This window comes from Scleropages formosus, chromosome 12 (assembly GCF_900964775.1).
Source record: "Scleropages formosus chromosome 12, fSclFor1.1, whole genome shotgun sequence".
Classification (NCBI taxonomy): Eukaryota; Metazoa; Chordata; class Actinopteri; order Osteoglossiformes; family Osteoglossidae; genus Scleropages; species Scleropages formosus.
Window position 1 is genome coordinate 16,036,850 of NC_041817.1, and position 23,529 is coordinate 16,060,378.

The window sequence follows — 23,529 nt, forward strand, 5'->3', positions numbered from 1 at the left end:
TCAAAGAAAATAAGAAGTCTGTTTTACTTGGTTTACTGTGTGGGCTGTAATTCTGTGCACAGATGCACTTTGTCTCATGGTGGACATTTATAATTACAGACTCGAGTGTCCAGTGTGCCTGTGCAGGAATTCGCTTGAGTGTGTATTGATTTGGGTTTTATGTAAACATAAATCAGTTTTCACTTTCAAAGGTGTGTGTGTGTGTGTGTGTGTGTGTGTGTGTGTGTGTGTGTGCGCGCACACCTCTCTGTTGCTCTGTCTCTGTCCCCCCCTGCAGGCAGTGCTGCGTGGGCACCGAGCTGGTGGACTGGCTGTCCCAGCAGAGCCCCTCTGTCCACTCGCGCGTGCAGGCCGTGGGCATGTGGCAGGTGCTGCTGGAGGAAGGCGTCCTCAACCACGGTGAAGAGAACACGCACCCAGCCCGATGTGGCGACCCCTCATCCAGGGCTGCTTGCAATGATTATCATTTTGCTGTAACTAGCCAAGTTAAATCACTACATCTCAAGAGTTTCACTGCAGGAAGCTTCAGCAGTACAATAACAGTGTCCCTTCTGGGATGTGAACCAGCAACCTTTCGTTATAAGTCCTTTGCCTACACGCTGTCCTGTGGATCTTAATATTGAGAGATCTTAAGGGAAATACCCTGCTTAAGTTTTTTCCTGTAGCTGACACGTTACTCCAAAGCAGCTTACGATGTTAAGATACCTGCAGTAATTTACCTGTTTATACAAGGTGTCTAATTTTTACTGGAGCGGTTTAGGATAAGTACCTTCTTCAAGGGTACTACAGCTGGAGGTGGGGTTCAAACCTACAGCCTACAGGTCCAAAGGTAGCAGCTGTAATCAGTATGCTACCAGATGCTTATTTTGTCACCTATTCTCAAATACGTATCTCACATGGGGGGGCGGTGACACGGGCGCAGCAGGCTTGGCCAGGGCCTACTCTCTCGTAGCTCTGGGGTTCGAGTCCCGCTGGGGTGCCTTGTGACGGACTGGCGTCCCGTCCTGGGTGTGTCCCCTCCCCCTCCGGCCCTGCGTCCTGCGTTGCTGGGTTCGGCTCCGGTTCGCCGTGACTCCGCTCGTGACAAGCGGTTTCAGACTCTGCGTGTGTGTTTGTGAGTGATATTTCACATGTTGCTAAATTAATACTGAATATACAAGACAGTGTTTACAACACTTTCATCAAAGGTAAACGAAAGGACAGAGAGTCAGACTCACAGAGGAGCTGCCATCCTATGCTGTGTGTTTATTTATAGACATGGCTCCACTGACCTGCGTTACGAATGACGAAAACGCACCGCTGTCGGAACAAAACTGCCGAGACAAGCAGATGAAAGCGGATAAATGTTTTGAGAGAGGTGGAGGACGATTCGTTCGAAAAATCAGACCTGTGCGTGCTCTTCCAAACTGGCAGGTCTGATGTTCGAGATATATTTGCATTTTGTGCTATAGGTCACATTTATTTACACTTGTTAAGGGTCTGTGTTTAGCCTGGGTGCTCTCCGTCAGCGTGCGTCCCCAAGGACGAGCAAAGACTGATGTGCTCTCTGAAGCAAGGCAGCGTGTCAGTGATCGCTCTTCCTACGTCCGTTTGCCTGCCACTCCCTCAGCCTCCACTTTTTAATTATGATGCGCTTTCTGTGTCTGTACGCTCTTGATGGTGAAAGCTGGCTCGGACAAAGGCGCGTGCCAAGTGAGCGAACATCAGCGTGGAGCGCGTGTCTGCGCTGATGTTGGTGCGCAAACGTGAAGCCGTGTGGGCTGATCGGGAAGTAACATTTTCGTTACCCGCGCGCGTTCTTGTACAACGGTGCATATTTCATGCGGTCGCTGTGTCTCTGTCCTTCAGTTGACCAGGAGCTCAACTTCCAGGACAAGTACCTGTTTTACCGCTTCCTGGACGACGAGCAGGAGGACGCGCCTCCGCCCAACGAGGAGGAGGAGAAGAAGGAGGGCGAGGAGGAGCTGCAAGACACCCTCTTACTCCTCTCCCAGTCGGGTCCTGATGCCCACATGCGAATGATCCTACGGAAACTGTGAGTGAAGGCCCTGGGCATCGCCCCCTGCTGCCGGCACGTTCGAGAACGACGTGCTCCTGTGAAACGTCGCGTGTCTCTTGGTCTTTCTTATTCTCTTCTTTTGCTTACAACGAGCAAAAATCACAATTCAATGAAAATAGAATTTTAATTCATTCCTTTAAATATTAACCTTATGAGGCTGTGAAGTTCAGTAGTGCATCGGTTACACTCTATACAACCTGTCTTGTGCTCTGCAGGCCTGGCCAGAGAACATTGGATGATTTAGAAATTATATATGAAGAGCTTCTCCACATACAGGCGTTGTCGCACCTGTCTACGTCCGTGAGTGCCGGTCCCGTCCCCTTTGACGCTCTGTTTCTGCTCCGACATCTTGTCCGAGAACTCATTCTGCACCTCTCTGTGACTCGTGCAGGTGAAACGCGAACTGGCCGGGGTGCTCATCTTTGAAGCTCATGCCAAAGCGGGAACAGTGTGTGAGTGACACTCCCCAGGTCTCTCATCTGCTCATCGGGACGCAGCGCGGCTCTGACCGCACATACTGAACTCGCACTCTTCGTCCCCCACCTCCCTGCTGGTCATTCGCCGACGTCTATTGCACAGCGAGGGCTGCGCACCTAATTAACTTCATTAAAGAGCAAATTCTGTTTCTATTTCTTGGCCCACTCACTGTAAAGGGGGATTGTAGCATGCAGAGGAGGCTTGAAGATTTCACTCGTCTTTCATACCTTGTGTAGATTTGCTGAGGTGCCTAGTGTTGAGGAGGTTGGTCTTCTGTTTTCGGCAGTGTTTAATCAGGGTGAAGAGGGGACCTCGTGGTACATCATCCTGAAGGGCTCTGTCAACGTTGTCATATATGGCAAGGTACTTCTCTCTGTCCTCATTCATAATGAGGTCTCACCCACACTTCTGTTTGTTTTCAGTAAGTATCCAGAGAGGATTGCAGAGCTGAGATGTGTTATGGATACTGGAGACTGTATGACACTTGCAAGGTCATGAACACACTGACTTTAGTTGTTTTTTTTCTACACGTATGTTTAGTTTTGGGGATCTTTCGGCACAAAGCTTTTCGGCTTATGTCAGTTAATCGACGTAAGCCAATCTGTCTAATCGATGTATTTACTAACTGTGCGAAATATGAGTAAAACCCATGTGCAAGACCTGCTCGAGTTCCTTGTGTCCGCGTGTGCCGCTCGCCTGCGGAAGAAACACACTGTGCTCACTGTGCCTCCCAGGGTGTCGTGTGCACCCTGCATGAGGGCGATGACTTCGGGAAGCTGGCCCTGGTGAATGATGCTCCGCGCGCCGCCTCCATTGTCCTGCGGGAGGACAACTGCCACTTCCTGCGGGTAGACAAAGAAGACTTCAACCGCATCCTGAGGGTGAGCCAGAGGCACCGCCACTGGGCACGCTTCTCCCCATTATACAGATTACACCTCTGGAGGTCCTTAGGGTTAGCTGGTAGTGACCTGGGTCTGGATGCCACCTCCTGCTGTAGCACCCTTGAATAAAGTACTTACCCTGAATTGATACAGTAGAAATTACCCAGCTGTATAAATGATTAATTAATTGTAAGTAGCTTAGCATTGCAAGTTGCTTTGGCATCAGCTATATAAGTAAATGTAAATAATGCATTCCCCAGATATGCCCTTGGGTTTTGCTCAAGCTGCGGAGATGGAGAGTGGAGCCGTTCACAAGATTGTTTAATTTCCTTTTAAGCTACTTTTGAACACGTTTGTTGGGTGTGCATTACATTTGTCAGCTATAGAAATGTGGAAAACAGGTGACTGGTTGTTCATTGAGAGAACATCCAGGTTTGTTGTGTTTTATCATAAGTAGCTCTCAGTTTTCTCTTGGGAAAATTGGTTTACTGTGTTTGTAAGTCTAGTATTAGTTCTCAGCAACGTGTTTTACGTCCTGCAACGCTTTATGTGGAGGTTAAATTGTTTCCATAAAATTGATCTGAGCATGGGGACAAGCGGTTCAGAAAATGTGTGTGTGTGATCTGAGCATCATTCCCCTCTGCTGGTTATTTATCAACATTGCACCAGTTTTGCAGTTTTTGCATTAGATGCCAGAGAGTTGAACATATGGAAAAACAAACAAACAAAAAAAACCCCTACATACAGAGTTCCTAAAATGACAAAAATAGTGTCAAAAATAGTGATTTTTAAACACAAAACAAATAATCTTTATTTAGAATCTATGAGAATAAAATGACAGTAGTATGAATTAGGACATGATGTGTGTAAGGTGAGTCTATGAGAAGTTATGTGATTTCCAAGAACGAAACGCATTTTCAGTTTACCCCATATAATATAATTCTGAATTAGTTGCTCTTGTGTTTTTTGGAGCTGATTTTACCAAGCAGAGGCCTGACTGTTTTATGTGTGTTTGTGTGTGTGTGTAGGATGTAGAGGCTAATACAGTGCGTCTGAAAGAGCATCAACAGGATGTTCTGGTCCTGGAGAAGAGTCCAAGCAGTGGTCGCACCTCTAACCAGAGCGGCACATCCTCCCACTACAAGTAACTGTTCAGATCTCTCTTTAAAATCACTAAAACACCCAGCACTCCTTGTATATTTATGATCCTTGCATCTGTCTTTTTTTGGCTTTTACCCTTCAACTAGGGATGGTAAACACAGGCACACAGCTCATCCAGTGTGCCAGCCGATCTGTACGGGTTACAGGTGGTCTGGATAGGGCGCTATATTCTATATGGCCAGGTCCACCTACAGGGAAATGCAAGTGTTGCTCTGTACAGCGGGAGGAAGAGACCTCCTGCTGTCTCAGCCAGCCATTGGAAGGTGTACCAGCTTCTCTCCTCTGGGCCTCCTCAATACTGAGGACTAGTAAGGTTGAGTTGACACTGTTAGACGTATGACAATTTACTGATTACATCCTTTTAAACTTGCTAAAACACCCACCCTGCCACAAGAAGTACTCTCCATCTCTCTTTAGCCTACTGCCCTTCGCACACAGAGCCCCCCCCCATGTTGACCAGGCACCCCATCAGAGAGGGAAGCATTAAGGATAATGATAGACTGATTTCTGACTAATTACTGGAGATGTTGTGTCAGTCTTGTGCTTGTGCAAGAGAGCAGGCTGCCTCCGATGAGCGGGGGTGTTTGAGAGGCACCGGGGTCTGCAGAGGGGTCCAGTCCTAATGAAAGTGCCTGTCGCTGACCTGCCCCTCGCTGGTGAAAGGAACATTAACACTAATGATTGACAGGTTTTGGTTGCCCTGCAGGTCGAACCTGCGCACACAAGGGTGCCGTTTAATCAAGTGCAGCGCTCGCAAATGGAGAGTCTGAAGATGTCGCCTCTCTTTATTGTCTCCTATCCCACAGCAGACCCCCCCATGCACAGGCACACACAGGAAGGCACACACCTCACCATCCCTGCCACCTCTCCTTCATATCGTCACTCCTCTGGTCCGAATTTGCCTGCAGTGCTTGGGGGGGCGCGGTGGTGCAGTGGGTTGGACCGGGTCCTGCTCTCTGGTGGGTCTGGGGTTCGAGTCCCGCTTGGGATGCCTTGCGACGGACTGGCGTCCCGTCCTGGGTGTGTCCCCTCCCCCTCCGGCCTTATGCCCTGTGTTGCCGGGTAGGCTCCGGTTCCCCGCGACCCCGTATGGGACAAGCGGTTCTGAAAATGTGTGCGTGTGCTTAAATGTCTGTCGTCTCAGATAAAATGGAGTGCACCAAAAATCTTTTTGAAATGATAATCTGTATGTTGTGCTGTTATCTTTGATAATTTACATAGAATTCTGTTTTGTGAATGAGAGTCAAAATGTATCTTTCTGTTGTGATCATATTAAGGCATGTACTGTACGTTATGAGTAACTATCATTTTGTACTGTGTTTCATGGCGTTACATGTATGCATAATTATGTTATAATTTTATAGGAACCTTGTCATCGCATTTTTCTTCTTGGAAGCGTAGCAAAGCTGCTGCCTTTTGGACTCTGAGGTTGCAGGATCAAATCCCCACTCCTTCTGTAGTACCCTTGAGCAAGGTACTTAGCCTCGAATTGCTCCAGTAAAAGTTACCCAGCTCTATAAATGTGTAAATAATTGCAGGTATCTTAACATTGCTCGATAATTAACAATTAACCTAGAAATGAACTTGTTCATTTTGAAGATACAATGTGATGTCAGGAACCCCAGAGAAGATTCTGGAACATTTCCTCGAAACCATGCGGCTGGATTCACACTTCGCCGAATCAGGTATCGGCTTCAGTGCTCTCCAGGGGTTTCACCGAATTTTACTTCTATATTTATACAGATATTAATAAAACAGTGAGCGTTTGCATCGTTCTTTCCTTTCCTGTATTTTTACTGTTATAGATTTTACATTTGACACGTCTTTTCGATACTGAAGCTGGCTTTACGTTTTATCAAGGCTGCTACATTTAATGTGATTTTGTCGCAGTGTGTACACTAAAAGCAGTATCACTGTGCCATGTTCTCGTTTAAACTGCGGCTAAAGAGGACGGTGGTGGTGACCGGGGTGTGTTACGCGCTGGTCCCCGGCACCCGCCTGCCATCACAGCTGTCTTTCTGTGTCCCTGCAGACCCGGCGCTGGACGACTTTGTGCTCATGCACTGCGTGTTCTTCCCTTGCAGCAAGCTGTGCCCCGTGCTCATGGCTCAATATCCTTCCATGCCCAGACCTCTTGCGTACATTAACGGCAAAAATGTCGAAGAACAAAAACCCTTGCAACATTCCCCCTTCCGTTCCGTCTCTCACTTCCATTAATAGTTTCCCTCTTTTCTGCTTTTTTCTCCTGCTGCAGTTTTGCTTTCTCGTTGTGTCACCCCAGCCGTCGGCGTTTTACTTCCGCTCTGTTCTCTGACTTAGGTCGCAGTTATTGCTTTTATCGTTTAGCTTTGGCTGAATTCTTGTTTGCAGTCAGCTCCGGTGTTTCCGCCACACTCCTGTTTGCCGTTTCTATATGTGCGTTGCAGTTAATGGGAGGGAGTTCAGAGCTGCTCCAGTTGCCTTTGTGAACGGTTTCCTCCCTAACCACGCAGCACCTACAATGCCCGGGCATCCCAGGGCTCGGAGCAGGAGAGGCTCGACTTTGCCCTCAACAACAAGCGGCGGGTGGTGCGCTTGGTGTTGCGCTGGGTCTCTGTGCACGGGGCCCATCTCCAGGAGGAGGAGGCCTCGCTGGCTTTCCTCGAGGTGGGTCTGCTCCCCTGTCTGACGGTTTGCGGTGTTCTGGACACGGTCACACTCCTTCCTGCAACAGACAGTATTTTATCATAGTTTTCTTTCTTTGTAGCGAGCTAAATAATTGTTTTTCGTTCAAATAGCAGCAGTACGTCCGCTTTAGTGAACTTAGTGAACTTGCACTAGAGAACTCCTCTGATGTTCACTGAGCGTAATTTCATCCCTTGTCAGTCCGCAGTACGGTATGAAGCCCTGTATTTGCCGTCACGTGCGGCATGCGGTGTATTAGGATGAAGACCTGCTGTTCGGGATGAAGACCTGCCCCTCACCGTTGCCACGCTGTGTTTCAGGAGCTCTACATGTCGGTGTCCGACGATTCCAGGGTGATCCCAGCCCTGAAGGAGCAGCTCCCAGAAGTGGAGAAGGTTGTCAAGCACTAGTATGTATAAAGTCCAGTGGCACCCAGACACTCCGGCTTTAGGGTGCGTGTCATTCAGGCACGGCCTTCGGTTGAGCTCATCTGCTTTGTCTCCTTCTGTTAACGAGCGTCAGCCTTGTAAAACCTGCTGTTGTTTACCCTTTTAGCTCAGATGATGCCAAATCACCACAAAAAAAGGTAAGTCCAAATATAAGACCCTGCGTGTTGGAATTTTTACTCATTCGTCCTGTCTAGTTATTAGACTGTTGTAAATATAACATGGAGACTCTGTGCTTAGTTGTTCATAGAGGAATCATGAGGATTCGATCAGTGATACTACAGTGAGTGTCTGTAGGTCATGGGACCTGGAGTGATACAAGTGTTTCACAGAACACCCAGCATGGAGTGATATTACTCCAGGCCAGCTCTTTCTGGAAGCGTTGCGAATATTTATGGTGTCCTCCTGTTGTTCTTCTCTGGCGGCCCTGACGCCCTGTCATTTATCCTCAGCAGAAAGTGCTACTGCGGCAGTTCAGTGTGGGGGAGGAGAGGCTGCAGAAGCAGCAGCCAATCAGGAGCAGCGATGAAAGTGAGTTGTCCAATGAGAGGCATCGCTGAGTGAAAACGTGACCAATAACGTGAGATATATTCCAGGATTATTACCATTATGTAGCACTCCACCGCACCCATGGGCTCTAGTATTTTCCCTGTGTTTTGTGAAACACGCTGCTTTGCAATGGATTTAGTTAAAAAGAATCAAATACCTTCACTAATTGTATGGGACCTTACAGTTTTAGACATTTGTACAACCTGAGAATTACTCAAAGGAACCACAATGAGGCTTCTTCTGGGATTGGAACTAACTACCCCCGGGGCACAATTTAGTCTGAAACCCTACACTACCTGCTGGTCTTGAAAATATTTTTTCAGCAAATTAGCAGTGGCACTATAACTGAATCACAGAGAGAAGTGTCAGCGCACACCTGTAGACACCTTGCTAGCCCCATGCTGACGGTGCGGCCTGCTGCGCTCCCCAGTCCTGCTGAAAGTGTACTGCTTGGATCACACTTACACCACGATTCGGGTGCCGATGGTGGCCGCGACGCAGGACGTGATCGCCGGTGCCGCGGACAAACTGGGGTCGGCGGAGGACCTGCTGCTGGTTGCGCTCAGCTCGGCCGGAGGTGAGAAGGGCCACAGCTACACGCTAATCAAACAGCGCAATGCGGTGTCGGTTAGGGCAACGGGTGGGGTGGAGGTGAGGGCGCGGGGTCTCTATGGCCTTGTTGCCCTCCCGCCCCACCCCATCTCGCTCACAGGGGGCTTGCGGCCTAGTCGCACCGCTGACTGATTTAGTGCAGAGTAATTACATTTTGATTAATCTGCTTCAACGGCCCGTGGGCTAACGAAGCGCAGGACATCCTCACGGCGGGCCGACAGCTGGGGAGACCCTGTGTGTAGTACTGCTGTTCCTGCTGCATCTTTCCTTCTGGTGCCTGCGGTCAGCATTTCCCTTCCATCCCCCCTTGGAAAAGTGCATAAATCCAGAGCTCTATGGCTGGATTTCAGCCCTGCTTCCCTCGACGCTGCCGTGTTTACTTCCTTGGACCTTTCACAAGCCAAACTGGTTATAAAACCACCACAAATTTAGCTTTCTGCTGTCTGTTTGCTATTAAGAACTTTGCATTCTGCAGGAGTGAAGTTTAATGACTATACATTATTATGTGAGGATTGGCATGAGGGATGGTTTTGACCTCGAACAATAGTATTTTAAGACCGAGACTCACCCTGAAAACACAAATTGTTATGTTTATGGTGTTGCCAGTAGTAATTTCCCCAGGGAAAACTGCGAGCTACTTATGATGATGCAATAAAACACCATGACATCCGAAGTAAAGCTCTGTTTAAAAAAAAAAAAATAAAGAAATTGTTAGGAGAATTGGGAGTAAGGCAAATGTATCATGGGAGTTATAAAATTAAAAATGCATTCACTGGAAAACTTAAGCATTTAAGTGACTATTTTAATAATTCACTTACAGTAAAGAAATTAGCAATTTTTATTCAAGTGTTATGCATGTGTTTATACTGTTTTGTAATTTATATGGCCGTGAGCAGCGCACGGTGGAGCCGTTTTGTCTCGTGCTACAGGGCTGGTTGCAGATGACTCTGGCTTTGTGATTTTTTGTCTCCTTCAGACAAGGTGCTGTTGAAGCCCAACGACATTTCATTCTTTTTCACCCTTGGCATCAACGGACGCCTGTTTGTGTGCCCAAGGGACCAGCTGGATTCACTGGTGCGTACCACGCAGGTCTCACAGGGTATCCAGTCTCTGGCAAGCATGGTGAACTGATGAAACCCATTTACAATGGGATCCCTCTCAACATCACCTGCTTTATAGGATCATTTTATTTTCACCCGCTTTGTTGACATTTACACCTAACTTATCACATTCGCACAGCTTGGTAACTTGCGGCTTAATAATGTGCATGTGAAAGTCGGCTTGAAATGCATTAAACTTACTGATTATAAGACTGACAGTTATAAACATTTTGCAGTATATAACAATGACAAACATAGATTACAGCATAAGTCAGAACAAAATTATGCCACGAGAAGGTGTTGCTACGGACGCAGTAATGTAGGAGAGGCCATTTGCAGTGACCTTCTGCCTGGCAAGCCAGACAGTGGCCACGCAGCGATCACTACACCGGGAAGGAGAGGTGATGTATTGCGCGTGCACTCTTCCCTGGGTGAGCGGGATGTCCGGCCCAGACCTCACCTCACCACCCCTCTCAAGAACATTTGTAAGATAGGAGAAAACTGTATATTTCTGTTGCACATGGTTGGGTTGTGAATCAGCTGGATGTTGTCTTCACTTTATTATAGACTCCACTACCAGAGCAAGAAGGACCCACCACTGGCTCCATTGCAAGCCTTGAGCTGATGAGTTCCAGAGACTTGGCGTACCACATGACCGTCTACGACTGGGAGCTCTTCAACTGTGTGCATGAGGTGCCAGGGATATTGATCCATCATGTGACAATTCAAAATCAGCAGCTTCAACAATGAACGGTGCTACTGTAGTAACCCTGAGCAAAGTATTTTGTGCGAACAGCTATATTAAAGGATACAGTATGTCAAAACAGAAAACTACATTGGATATAAATACAGACTAAGCACAAAATAAATGCTGTTTCGAGGCAATGATTAGCGTAATAGAGCTGTCGTAAATCCCTGTCTTGCAGCACGAGCTCATATTCCACACATTCGGACGGCAGAACTTCAGGAAGACCACAGCCAACCTGGACCTGTTTCTCCGGCGATTCAACGAGCTTCAGCTATGGGTCATCACTGAAGTGTGCCTATGTGGCCAGCTGAGCAAGAGGGTGCAGCTGCTCAAGAAGTTCATCAAGATTGCCGCTCAGTGAGTGTGTGTCTCTTGCTGATGGTGCTCCTCCGGGCACCAAACCTAATGTCAATATGTCTCAGCAGAAGTGCCTCTATAAAGCGCCTCTTGCACTAAGAGAGACACTCAGGTTCAAGGCCCTGCCATGCCATGCCATGCTATCATACAGTGGAAGGAAAGGGGGCCCAGGCAACATGGATGAGATGGCTGGGGTTCTTGCTTCCTCATTGCTCAAAGTGACACATCAGGCTGCCAACAGAGCTGTGAGTGGTATCATCCAAAAACACTCTTCTGAGTGTGTTAAATGTGGCGCAGTGAGGCCTATAGCCCATGGAGTGAAAAGAAGCATGCATGTTGGATGAGGTATATGTCTGTTAACTCATTCCCTGGTCATCACTGTTACAATGAACTACAAGAACACGCAACCGTCCACAGAATATAATAAACCTCCATACTGGAACCTTGAGATGAGAATGACAGATGGAAATACACATGAATTCAAGTGGAAAGCAGGTGTGATGAGGCCACCAGGGAGTTTGTTTTTACTTCAGCTTATTGAACGCAGCTCAGATTCAGCGGTGATACCGTAGTAAATCTGTTAGGTGGACCGCTGTGACCCTTGTGATTGAAATATATGTCGCTTTCAGCTGCAAGGAGTACAAGAACCTGAACTCCTTCTTTGCCATCATCATGGGGATGAGCAACCCTGCTGTAAGCAGACTGAGCCAGACATGGGAGGTGAGTCACACTTTGTGAGTGTTTACAATCTATTTACTATGGTGACACTATATGTTTATTAAGTTGATGTGCTGCATTCATTCTATTGTCAGTGTAGTGTCAGCTCATGTAGAAATGAATTCAAGTCTCAGAAAAGGCATTGCCACAAAGACCTGGAATTGAACCATTAAGAAAAGTATTTGACTTGCATTGCTTAAGTTTACCTGTCTGTAAGAAAACTTGGTGATTTCAGGCAAATTTTACAGGCTGTGTATGTACTGATATATGGGATAAGTGCACTTTGAATACACTGTTTGAGGGTTCAGGAGCAGGGAGGTTTCTCAGTTTGCACTTGCAAGCCAGTTATTTTTTTGTCCTGGCAGAGACTTCCCAGCAAGTTCAAGAAGTTTTTTGCGGAGTTTGAAAGTTTAATGGTGAGTTGAAGCAGCACTCAGCATTATTGCTTACCTGAAATTAAACTTCCTGCTAATCCCACACGCCCAGTATGTACTAACCCTACTGATAGAAGACAAGATGGTTTCATACTAAGGTCTTTTTCTGTATTGCTCAGAATTACAATAACATTGAATGAAATGTTTATGCACCTTTAGAATTTTCTTCCAATAAAAAAACTTCTTTTGTTAATTTTGTAGTACTCTGATTTTAGTCTTATATCCCCCTGAGAAAAGGTTTTTGGAGATTTTCTAGGATTTCCTAGATGTTGTCCAAGCCCCAGCTAAAACACAACTTGTGGCATAATATGAAACCATGGGAAGCTGCATTATAAGTTGAACATATACTGTAAGTTGCATTAGCAGTCAGCATTGCAGTATGCACAGTTTGGGAAATACACTTAAAAAATAATTTTTTTCTGCATTTATGTGTATTCGTTTAGCAGATGCGTTTCTCCAAAGCGATGTACAACTCGGTAAACACTAGCGCAGCAGATGGAGAGGTACACGTGCAGACACACGATTCTTGAAGTAGGGGCTCAATGGCTTAAACCATTCACTTGTGTGTAGTACTTGAATGGTAGGAGTTTTCAGAAATGTGCCAGTTAACCTGGTTGATGCTGCAGGACCCTTCCCGCAACCATCGGGCTTACAGGCTCACAGTGGCCAAGCTGGACCCTCCCATAATCCCTTTCATGCCACTCCTCATTAAAGGTAAGGACAGGTCATTTTCTCTGTATACCTGGACATCACTAATATGTGACTGTGAATATTGCTCATTCCCATTATTGTTCTGATGATTTCTGAAGTGCCGCTAGTCCTCCTGTGCCATGAAAGAAATTCTAAATCATAGTCTGCTGAGGAAATCCATCTTCAGTGTTGCTATATAGTACGCTGTGCTGTACATCTTTGTACCTTTTTCCAGATATGACATTTACCCATGAAGGAAACAAGACATTTATTGACAGTTTGGTCAATTTTGAAAAAATGGTGAGTTTTGCAGTCATTGTAAAGGGCTGTCTTTCCAAAATTTACCACTTTTTACCATAGTGCCAAATTTACCACTTTTTACCAGTTTTACTGCTTTTTCTGTGCTCTATTTCTTTCTGTTTCTCAGCGAATGATTGCCAAAACAGTCAGGATAGTGAGGTACTGCCGAAGCCAGCCATTCAGTAAGTCATTGTCACTGTTTTGCATCTTTACATGCGTTATTGGAGATATCTTTTAAAACACACCAATAGCTGGAATACTTGAATTAATAGGTGCCACTTTGTGCTTCCATCTCCTCCAAAAGATCTAGAGGCTAACCAGGCTAGCAAGAATCACCAGGAGGTGCGGAGCTATGTGCGGCAGCTGAATGTGATTGACAACCAGAGGACCCTATCGCAGCTCTCCCATAAACTGGAGCCTCGCAGGACTTAGTGCACCGCAAGAAATAGCACAACTTTCCTGGTGCTGCTCCGCTGTGCTTTGAGTGTGACTCACTGATGCCACCCTTCTCCCGTCTCTGTGGCCACAAACAACCCTGGATGCTCCAGGCCTTCCGCTGTGACCCAACCTGGCAACCCTGTCCATGATTTGCATCTCCCAAAGACATTGTTGTTCCAGCGTGTAGAATGAAGTCTACAATGGCCTCGCTGTTATTTGGAAACTTAGTTGCAAACGTGAAGGGATCGCCCTGGGCTTCTCCGGAAAATATCCCGAAATACTGTATTCAAATCAATCATATTGTCTTGTCAAATAGTACATTTTAACGTAAAGGAATATTATGAAAACGTACCAATGGTATGACAGCTTCCTACCATGCCAAATAAATGATAACAGTTGTCCCATCGTTTGATTTTCTACATCTGGAGGAGTGCGGGGATGAGAATAACAGTAACTCAATATATTAGCAAAATAACATAAGCTGGTCTATTGGCTTATTGATTAATTGGCGACATTTTCATAACATGACCTCACAAGGAGTTTTTCCTGAAATGTGGGTGAAACTGCAGAAACTGAATCTAAGAAGGGTTTTGTACCGACGTTACTACAGTATGGCAGTGTTGGTTCACGCTTTCTCCTGTATGGTGGAGCAAATTAAACCAGTTGTGTTGTGCCTGTGGTTGTTGCTCACTGCAGCGCTAGCTGCCATCTCTATGATTTTCTTCATCGGGTTATTGTGTACAAACATTTTGATTTCCATGGCCATCATCCCAAATCGATTCATGATGCCGGACTCGGTTTAAGGAACTCCCCTTTAAACAAGGAGTTTGCTGAAAGCACATGGCTCAAAGTGTGTCTATGGTATCTGTGGGTTACACATGTTGCCAGTTTGTAATTTTATTGTACGTGTACTGTGTAAATATAAACATATTAAATGTACTTGTTGGACAAGTGACTTGTTGCAGTGTCTGATGTCATTTTTACGTGTGCGACCTTTACTCTACATGTCATTCCGGAGAGGCCTCCGGCAGGGGGCGCTCCTGCCATCCGCATTGTGGTGCGCTGTTTGGAGACTCCGCGCTCCAGCTGTCCGCCTGTTACGGAACGGCTCGAGCCACTCAAGGGACCTCCGTCGGGGGACAAGCGAGGGTGCAGGACAGCGGGAGTGCAGACGTCTGACGAACCTAATAAGTGACTTCATGAAGCTGTGAGGCGGCTCATAATATCCACTGTAGAGAGGGGGAAGGGCTTTGAAGAGGTATGTTGGATGTTTTCATTTAAACTCACTGAGCATGTCCGGATAATTGCGAAAACAAGAGTGTTGCAACGCGGTTTCATGTTTCACGTCGTCGTGCCGGAGGATGCAGCCTTTTAAATGTCCGTTTCAACTAATGCGTCTGAGCATTTTGAGTGTATTGCTTTGTTTTGTTTTTTTTTTTTTTTTAAATACGTCTTTTTCCATGTAAAAACATACTTGCGCTCGCATTCCTGAGGCGACTTTCGGTTTTTTTGTTCGAAGGAGCGGCGCGCGGGTTGTAGAATCACGAGCCGCTTCCGCCGGCCGGGTGTGTGTGTGTGTGTGTGTGTGATATGATAGCTCGCGATCTCGCGAACTTTATAAACTTACACGGCCGGATTCACAAAAATTCACGAACTTTTCAAACTGCGCAACTGCACTAAACCTGCAAACGTTACAAACTAAATGCCTTAGCCTAAATGTGGAGATCCTCTGTATTGTCGGCTTTCATGGTATCATGGTGGCGGAGCTGTAAAACTGTGGTGTTTGGGTCACATCACGACACGTGCCTAAGAACTGGTTGATCCTGAGATAGATAAACCGACAGTCTAAACTGATCTTTACCTACTAGACAGTACGAATGGTTATTGTTATTACTACTACTGACCTTCATGTCACCACTTTGTCCAAGCAGTCTCAGAATGATTTATTATACAGCAGGCCTATCAATTTAGGGTAAGTACCTTGATCAGAGCTTCTACAGCAGGAGGTGGGATTTGAACCCTGGGCCCTTCAAGTAGGAGGGAGCAGCTGTCTGCCATCTTATGTTTACATATGCACCGTTGTCATATTGCAGGGCTATGTTTATTTTGAACAGTGGTCTGTGGTCTGATGTGCAGTCCTTGTCACATGCCACTGTCGCTGTGTATGTGTGTGTGTGTGTGTGTGGTCCTGTGGTCTGACTCCGTTACATCCCACTCACACCCCTTCACATTGCCGTGCTGCTTGCTTTTTGGTTTTCCTTATCATTGTAATGTATGCTGGGATAATAACTAGCCATTTAATCTACATTTTCACTTCTGTCATTTCCTTGCATTACTTTATTAAATTTATGGCTTCATCTCTGGAGATTAATGGTGTGAATGAGTGTTATCAGCATAAGCTATACTAATCAGAGGTGTACATGGAGTCCACGTCCTCGGGGGTATGTAACCAGTTACCCTGGCATGTTTACCTCTGGGCGGCAACACCACACATCACGGTAACCGTGTTGCATCCAACACTGGCTTGGACTGAACTGGGCGGCTGGAGGCTAAATATAGCACTAATAGTGGCAAATGAGTAGGCTGTGAACCCCCCTCTGTGACAATGAAGGTATTTCCTGCTGGGATACATAACAGTCCCAATTCAGCCCTCAGCAACAGCCTTTTACAAGCCATTATTGCTTGGCAATTGATGTGAATAATATAAGGCCATACATGAGCTATAGTTTCCTGAAATATGCATATTTTTGAGATATGTGGATACAAATACATAAAACGCTATCCCTGTAGAGTACAATGTATGCAAAGAAAACAAAGTGTTCTGTTTATAATTTATTATTGTTATATTTGGAATTTTTAAATTTGTTTTACAACTAACAATGGGGCAGGAGGTAAGTTCTTAGTTGTGTCTCAACTCCGTAAGGGCTGGAGAGCTCAACTGGTGCAGATGGAGATATTTTTTGTGCCATATTATACACAGACATTTGCACTAGTTGCTTTCAAGCAGTGTGCGGAAAAAGAGAATCGGACTTTGAAATTCTCTTTTTTCTATTTTCTTTGTGTTTATGTGAAACCAACTTGAGAAGTCACTTATACTAGGGGAGGGCACTCGTACCCTGTGATAGTGTCTGTAGGTTTTTGTTGTTTCCTAGCACCGATGTATATTTTAAAATCAAGGAGAGAAAATGGTATCACTTGGCTTTTTGTCATGATATACTGATGTGGGTCGCTTTCCTGTCAACAGCGAATTTGGCTGCAAAAACCAGGTGGTGTAATTTTCTTCCTAAACAACGACTTCAATAAATGTTGCTTGATGGGACATAATAAAACCTGCAGATGGTACGGTCTTTGTCGGATATGATTACTAACCCATGAACTACAGTAATCTGCTAGTCATGTGATCCCAGTCCAGAGAACACACATGCTTGGGATGCTGGCAGTCTTATACCATCTGACAGAGGATCCTTGTCCTCCCCATGATTGAGACACCCAAAGTGCTTTTCCTGGTAACGCACTGTAGAACTTACTGGAAATTTCTGGTTCTGGACTGAGTTGGTCACAGGTTGCTTCTACAGGCTGGGCCAGTGAGGCCAGGGTGTTGTTGGGCAGCAGAGTGCCGTAATTGTGTTTAGCAGAAGACTTTTCTTTAGCCTGTTAACCAGATATCCTTGCAAATCAGTAGGGGTTGTTCATGTGATGTTACTGGATGTTTTTTTTTTTTTTTTTTTTTTGAGTGTTTTTTGTATTTTTATTTTTGCTCTTGCTTTTCTGTCCTTCACTGGCTTAGGCAGAGCAAGCCAGGGTGTCCAGGGCCATTATGAGATGTCGTCTCTTGGTGCCTCCTTTGTGCATATCCGTTTCGATGACATCCACTTCTACGAGAACTGTGGTGGTGGCAGCTTCGGGAGTGTGTACCGTGCCAGGTGGATTTCGCAGGACAAGGAGGTGGCAGTAAAAAAGCTGCTCAAGATAGAAAATGAGGTAGAAGTCATAATGGGTCGCCCACCACCACATATGCATGTTTTAATTGTCTGTATAATAACTGTTTTAATTGCTTCTCTGTTCCCTGGGTCACAGTGACTTTTGTAACTGCCAATCACACACTTATTATACACCTTCTTGCGCACAGGAGGTTATGCTTGTCTTTGAACACAGCCTGTTTGTGTGGAAAGATTCACACATAGAAGGACAGTTTTTTTTTTATTTAAAGAAAAAATGTTGCCAGTGAAAGCATATTAAACCCAATTAAGAACCCGTATTAAGTTTTCAGTCTGGGAGTCATTGTTAGACAAGGTCTTTATTATCTTACTAAAACACATCTGAAACATGATATTGGTGACTCCTTCCTTTGTTTCATTTTATATAGTAAGTTTAAGCATTAGATTACAGCTGCAGTATGTTTCCAGAGAGGAAAAAGTCATTTGGTAGAATGATTTTAATATTTCACCTACAATGCAATTCAGCCATAACATTTCAAGAACGTCAATAAACAAGGCCACAATAGATGTAATAAGATCAGCAAATATTAATTTATCACATTAAATACTATCAGTGCATTTTAAGACTTTTTGGGCAGCATATTTGATCACATTGCTCTCTTTATTCTTTGCATTAGGCAGAAATCCTGAGTGTTCTCAGTCACAGGAACATCATTCAGTTTTATGGGGCAGTTCTAGAAGCACCTAACTACGGCATTGTCACAGGTAAGGTGGTAATGTTCAGTGGATGTTGGCTTTGTACAAGAGACCTTGTTTGAGATGCACAGTGATGCAGTGGGTAGTACTGGTACTTCACAGCTCCTGAGGGGTGGGTTCTGAGGAGTTTACATGTTCTCACCATGTGGGTTTCCTCCAGATGCCCCCGTTTTCTCCTACAGTTCAAAGACTTGTTTCAGGTTAATTGACGACTATAAATTGTCCTTTATGTGTATGTGCCCATGAGTTAGTGTGTGTAATTGGCTTTCAGTTACTTGTTTCCCATCTAGGGTGTACCATGCCTCACACCCTATGTTTTTGTAGTAGCCTCTGGACCACCACACCTTCTCATTGGACAGGTGGTTATTGATGATGGATGGAAGAAACATAATTTGTTCATTGCAGTTGGAGTTAATTTCGTATGTACTGGCTTAACAGGAAGCTATGTTTAGTTGTATTTCCGTACTTTCTTGTTGTGTGAGGAGTACTGAAGAGGGTTATGATCTGACAGGGGCTCCATTTGTAGCTGTGACAATGTGTGCCTATTAGCTGTTTCATGCAGGTGATCAATAGACTTTTCTGTAATGCATACTGAGTTGACTGAAGGGTCCACTGGGGTCATTCGATAAAGTATGAGCAGATTCCTAACTGTGGCACTTTGGGGCAGTGGAGATTAGGTGAGTCATAGATGTCACTTGGAGCAATGCTGTTGAGTTTGGTTTAGTGGGTTAGCTCCTGAGGAAACAGTGATGGAACAGTCCGTTATATCTGTGTAAGGACCACTTAGGGGTTGGTACTGTGAATCTGTCAAGAGTTTGTTTCTGGGGAGAAAAAGATCTAATCCATTAAGATTTCTGATCATTCAATTTAAAAAGCAATTAGGCAGTATGCATTAGAACCACTGTATTTGCTACAGTATCATTATTGACACTGTAGCAATTAAGAACTCTGTGTCTGCTGTTACTTGGTGGTCCCACGAAGCACCAGTTTTGCAGCATCATTTTTCATTGCTGTGGCCATTGAAAGATTCTGTGATACATCATATTCCCAACAAAGGAATTTGTAGAAAGGTATTAATGATGAACATTCATCCATCCATCCACTTTCAGTATCTGCTTGTCCTGAGCAGGGTTCTTGGAAGCATTGGGTGCAAGGCTGGGGGGTACACCCTGGATGGGATGTCAGTCCATCGCAGGATATGATGATGAACAGCTCTAAAAAATCCATAACACATATGTTAAGAAAAAAGCAATATGTTTCTTTTGTTGCAGCTGACTTTCTTTTTACCAGTAGTAAATCACACCCAGGCTTCCAGGAAATGCATCTTAATTCCATGCTAAACACTTTTGGGTATTTTCTGGGTGTGAACCTGGGTAAACAATTTGCTAAAGAGCTAAAGCTAACTTGAGTTTTAAGTCAAATAAGATAACATCTGGAATGTCCTGCATATATAGTAAAAAGCTCAAAATGTGCTTTTTGAATGAAATTAATGAATTTATTGAATGAAACGTTAAGTTGCAACAACATACAATATACAACCTTACATACACATACAACATATATAAATACATACAGTACACATGTAAAGTAACCAAACAGGTAAGTAGAAAAATAAATGGTAGCAAGTGAATAAATAAGCAAGTGTTTGTTAATCCAAGAGAGGGAGGAGTGGATGAAGTAATGTTGTTGTAGGAGGACATACTGAGTAAAGTGACATGGTTCAGCATTAGTGCCAATTGATAATTTCATTGAGTTCACCCCCCTTGTAGTGTGAGAATTCATTGTAGAGCCTAATGGCTGGTGGCAGAAAAGAAAAGACTGCTGGTAGCCCTCCTTAGAGCAAGGCCAGTCTGTTGCTGAAAGTGTTCCTTTGTTTTACTATGCTCAAACTATTTTATGACCTTGTTACCTTATATTAGAATGGGTTTTTTAAGGGTTTTTGAGGTTACATATAATGTGATACTTCCATGTGGGTTTAAAGGGTAATCTTACATTTTCTTGTTTGTGATGTCATGGAAACTCTTCTCTTATTAGAAATGCCAGGTAGGGCCAAATCAATGCACTGGTGAACTCTCTCTAAGAAAAGGTCTTACCACCTCTCTCACCCCTTGATGGAGAAGGAAACAGATTTTTGTTTGAGGTGTTTCCAATACTGTCTAAATGTTTTCACTGCAAGTCTTGTGAAAAGATTTTAAAGGATTAATCTGCTGCTTTCACTAGTTACAGAGCATGTTATAGATCTTCCGTCACTTGTACAAAAGGTTTCAGATTCTGCATTTTGCTGTCTGATCTGACAGCTGCAATGTCAGTGAGAGACCTCACCAGTTGTCAGGGAGACAATGTCTCTGTTTATCAAAGCAAAATCCAATTAGCACCAGGTAAAGGAAAAAATCTTTATTGCAGGCTTGACCCTGGCATTTCTACATTCATCTAAACAGTTATAAACGTTCCTTCCTCTGCTTGTGTATGAGTGGTCTTCATTTCCACTTTCTTACAGTGATTTTCATCATGAAAAGCCCTGCTTATCTTATCCGTGAGAACAGCTACAGTCCTGAGTGCACCTGTTAATGATTGCTAGCAATCTTTGCCCCTGTGCCTAAACTATACAATGGATAAATTGATTCTGTGGTTATGTCTCTCCCCATCTCACTTTTGTCATCATGGTTTATTTTAGGAAAATTAATTATCACCAGTATCACCAGTATGTACAGTTGTTTATATAGAGAATATCATTTGACTGTGCTGTTCATTGGAACTAATGCATAAAAGGTTTAAGGTTCACTTCTATCCTCTATTACTACATACACATACAATGACAAAAAAGTGGTTCTCCTGAGCTTTCTGTTGCTAAACAGCAGCATAATCTCAGGTGAAGCAGCGAAGGAACTTTTATTTGGATGGAAAGTAAGCTAATATGATAAATTACTGTATTGAGTAATCCTTCTAGTTTAGTTGTAGGATTATGGCCTATGGAATGTGCCTGACACACTTCCTGTTGACAGGTTACAAAGTACAAATTTCTTATTACTGGTAAAGTGTGCAGCATATTACTCATGCACTGGACATGTACTTCTCACCAGGAGATATGGGCTGAGGGGACTGCTGTTGCACTGAGATATTTTAAATGCAATAGCCCATGTTAAACCATGATTATGTAACTGCAAACCACAATATCCAGGGAAATGTGATGCGTGCAGATATTGGTATGGCCTTTTGGCAAGAAATACTTTGATTTAACTTTTGAATTGGTTTGAATTGTTAAGGACATTAATGTTTTTCCCCAGAGCAGGTCTCAAACAATGGTATAGTATGAGTGTAAAGGTAAAGTCATGTACAAATGGTTTGTAAGGTTCACGTATGTCATTGCAGGGAGCAATGATTTCTGAGGTTTACAGATTGAAGAGTGCAACAGTGGTACCATTCCATCATTACAGATCAATAAATCAACCTTGTGAGATGATTTCAAAAATGTGACCGTACCATGTAAGACATGAAGCAGAGTAGGCAGCTTCATTGACAGCATGACAACCTCTTGCTTCCAAGAGAAGCCTACTTAGCCAGCATGATTATGTGAAGTCTTTTATCCTTTCACCAAGGTGTCCTTCTCTCAGTGTTTTTCCTGGTATGGTTCATAACATAGCCTGGAAGTGTGTTTTTATGGGCCAACAGGGAGCACTCTGCTGCATCACTGTCCACATATTTATTGTGAGCAAAGCCAGCGTATGGAAAGTTGGTAGTGCTGCGTTTGGCAATTTTAGTCTATGGACATTAGCTGTGTGGATGTCATTCTTTTAGCCGTGGAGACTTTGAAGGTGGTCAGCAAAACAAAATGAGTATTTTAAATCATTTAGTCACCTAAGATGGACACACTATTATTTTTCTAATAATAGTTGTAAGTTTACATTTACATTTATTCATTTAGCAGACGCTTTTGTTCAAAGTGATGTAGATCTCAGCAAAAGTACAATTTATGCATTACATTGAGAGAAGGAGACAGCTGCAGACATGAAGGTCTCAGGCAAACCTAATTTGTTCCCTACCATTTTCTACACCGAGGTTCATTGTTTAAGTAGGTGCATAACACACAGACAAATCTCGATACCCACACCAATTTTTTTTTTTTTTTTTTTTTTTAAATTAAATGTTATAAGATACACAAATGAGCAGAGCAATACCAGAGTAATGGCTGAATGAGGGTTGTATCTGGGGATGCTTCTAGAGTTACGATGTGTGAACAGATACACCATAGACGATCTAAAGAGATCTTGGGCAAAATGGGTTTTCAGACCCTTCTTGAAAACAGACAGAGTTTCCGCAATTCTGAGTGACATGGGAAGGTCATTCCACCACAATGGACCCAGAACCGAGAACCTCCGAGCTTTGCTTTTCGTGCGCGGGACCACCAAGCGAGCAGAAGTAGATGAGCGAAGGGGCCTGACTGGGGTGTACCGGTTGATCAAGTCCTGTAAATAGCCGGGGGCAGTTCTATTGATGCATTTGTACACAGCAACCAGGGTTTTGTATTTGATACGGGCAGCTATAGGAAGCCAGTGCAAAGAGATAAGTAGAGGAGATACATGGGAGCGCTTTGGCAAATCAAACACAACTCGTGCAGCAGCATTCTGTAGAAGCTGAAGAGGTTTGATGGCATTAGCAGGAAGGCCACACAGAAGAGAGTTGCAGTAGTCCAGACGGGAAGTCACCATGGCCTGGACAAGTAGTTGGGTGGAGTCAGAAGTGAGGTAGGAACGGATCCTACGAATATTATGCAGGATGTATCTGCAGGACCGGGTTGTGGCTTCAATATGTTGAGAGAATGACAGACTCACATCAGTCGTAACTCCCAGACTCTTAACAAAGGAGCTAGGCGAAATGAGTGAGTTGTCCAGTTTGATCGAGAGGTCGTGACAGGAGGACAGGCCAGCTGGGAGGTAAAGAATCTCTGTTTTGGAGAGGTTGAGTTTGAGGTGGTGATCATACATCCATGAAGAGATGTCCGACAGGCAGGCAGCAATGCGTGTGGAGATGTCTAACGCACCAGGTGGAAAGGAGAGGAAAAGCTGGATATCATCAGCATAGCAGTAGTATTTGAATCCATGGGAGGCTATGACCGGACCGAAGGAGGAGGTGTAGATGGAGAAAAGAAGAGGACCCAATACCGAGCCCTACAGAACACCGGTTGAGAGAGGTAGAGGAGAAGAA

At 44.5% G+C, this 23,529-nt stretch overlaps 2 protein-coding genes across 5 annotated transcripts in view; both read left to right on the forward strand.

The window, feature by feature from the left end:
- The window catches only part of rapgef4a (Rap guanine nucleotide exchange factor 4a), a 36,665-nt gene extending 22,088 nt beyond the window's left edge, over nt 1–14,577 (forward strand). The window contains exons 8-30 of the mRNA XM_018729677.2: nt 278–399; nt 1,849–2,035; nt 2,275–2,359; nt 2,451–2,511; nt 2,823–2,899; nt 3,271–3,417; nt 4,446–4,561; nt 6,178–6,263; nt 6,611–6,689; nt 7,074–7,224; nt 7,563–7,651; nt 7,798–7,828; nt 8,141–8,219; nt 8,668–8,814; nt 9,826–9,923; nt 10,517–10,642; nt 10,876–11,054; nt 11,684–11,774; nt 12,137–12,187; nt 12,832–12,919; nt 13,131–13,195; nt 13,323–13,377; nt 13,500–14,577. Of these exons, the coding sequence (XP_018585193.1) occupies nt 278–399; nt 1,849–2,035; nt 2,275–2,359; nt 2,451–2,511; nt 2,823–2,899; nt 3,271–3,417; nt 4,446–4,561; nt 6,178–6,263; nt 6,611–6,689; nt 7,074–7,224; nt 7,563–7,651; nt 7,798–7,828; nt 8,141–8,219; nt 8,668–8,814; nt 9,826–9,923; nt 10,517–10,642; nt 10,876–11,054; nt 11,684–11,774; nt 12,137–12,187; nt 12,832–12,919; nt 13,131–13,195; nt 13,323–13,377; nt 13,500–13,627 (2,338 nt within the window). The 3' untranslated portion in view covers nt 13,628–14,577. The remainder of the gene's footprint in view (nt 1–277; nt 400–1,848; nt 2,036–2,274; nt 2,360–2,450; nt 2,512–2,822; nt 2,900–3,270; nt 3,418–4,445; nt 4,562–6,177; nt 6,264–6,610; nt 6,690–7,073; nt 7,225–7,562; nt 7,652–7,797; nt 7,829–8,140; nt 8,220–8,667; nt 8,815–9,825; nt 9,924–10,516; nt 10,643–10,875; nt 11,055–11,683; nt 11,775–12,136; nt 12,188–12,831; nt 12,920–13,130; nt 13,196–13,322; nt 13,378–13,499) is intronic.
- A 126-nt stretch (nt 14,578–14,703) lies between these two features.
- map3k20a (mitogen-activated protein kinase kinase kinase 20a) overlaps nt 14,704–23,529 on the forward strand; it is a 31,606-nt gene continuing 22,780 nt past the window's right edge. The window contains exons 1-3 of one of the 4 annotated variants that reach the window (XM_018729670.2): nt 14,704–14,891; nt 17,421–17,614; nt 18,249–18,336. In XM_018729670.2, coding sequence (XP_018585186.1) covers nt 17,456–17,614; nt 18,249–18,336 — 247 coding nt within the window. In that variant the 5' untranslated portion in view covers nt 14,704–14,891; nt 17,421–17,455. Of the gene's footprint in view, nt 14,892–14,963; nt 15,011–17,420; nt 17,615–18,248; nt 18,337–23,529 lie in introns of those variants that run through there. The other 3 variants (XM_018729669.2, XM_018729673.2, XM_018729671.2) reach the window with 3 other exon arrangements.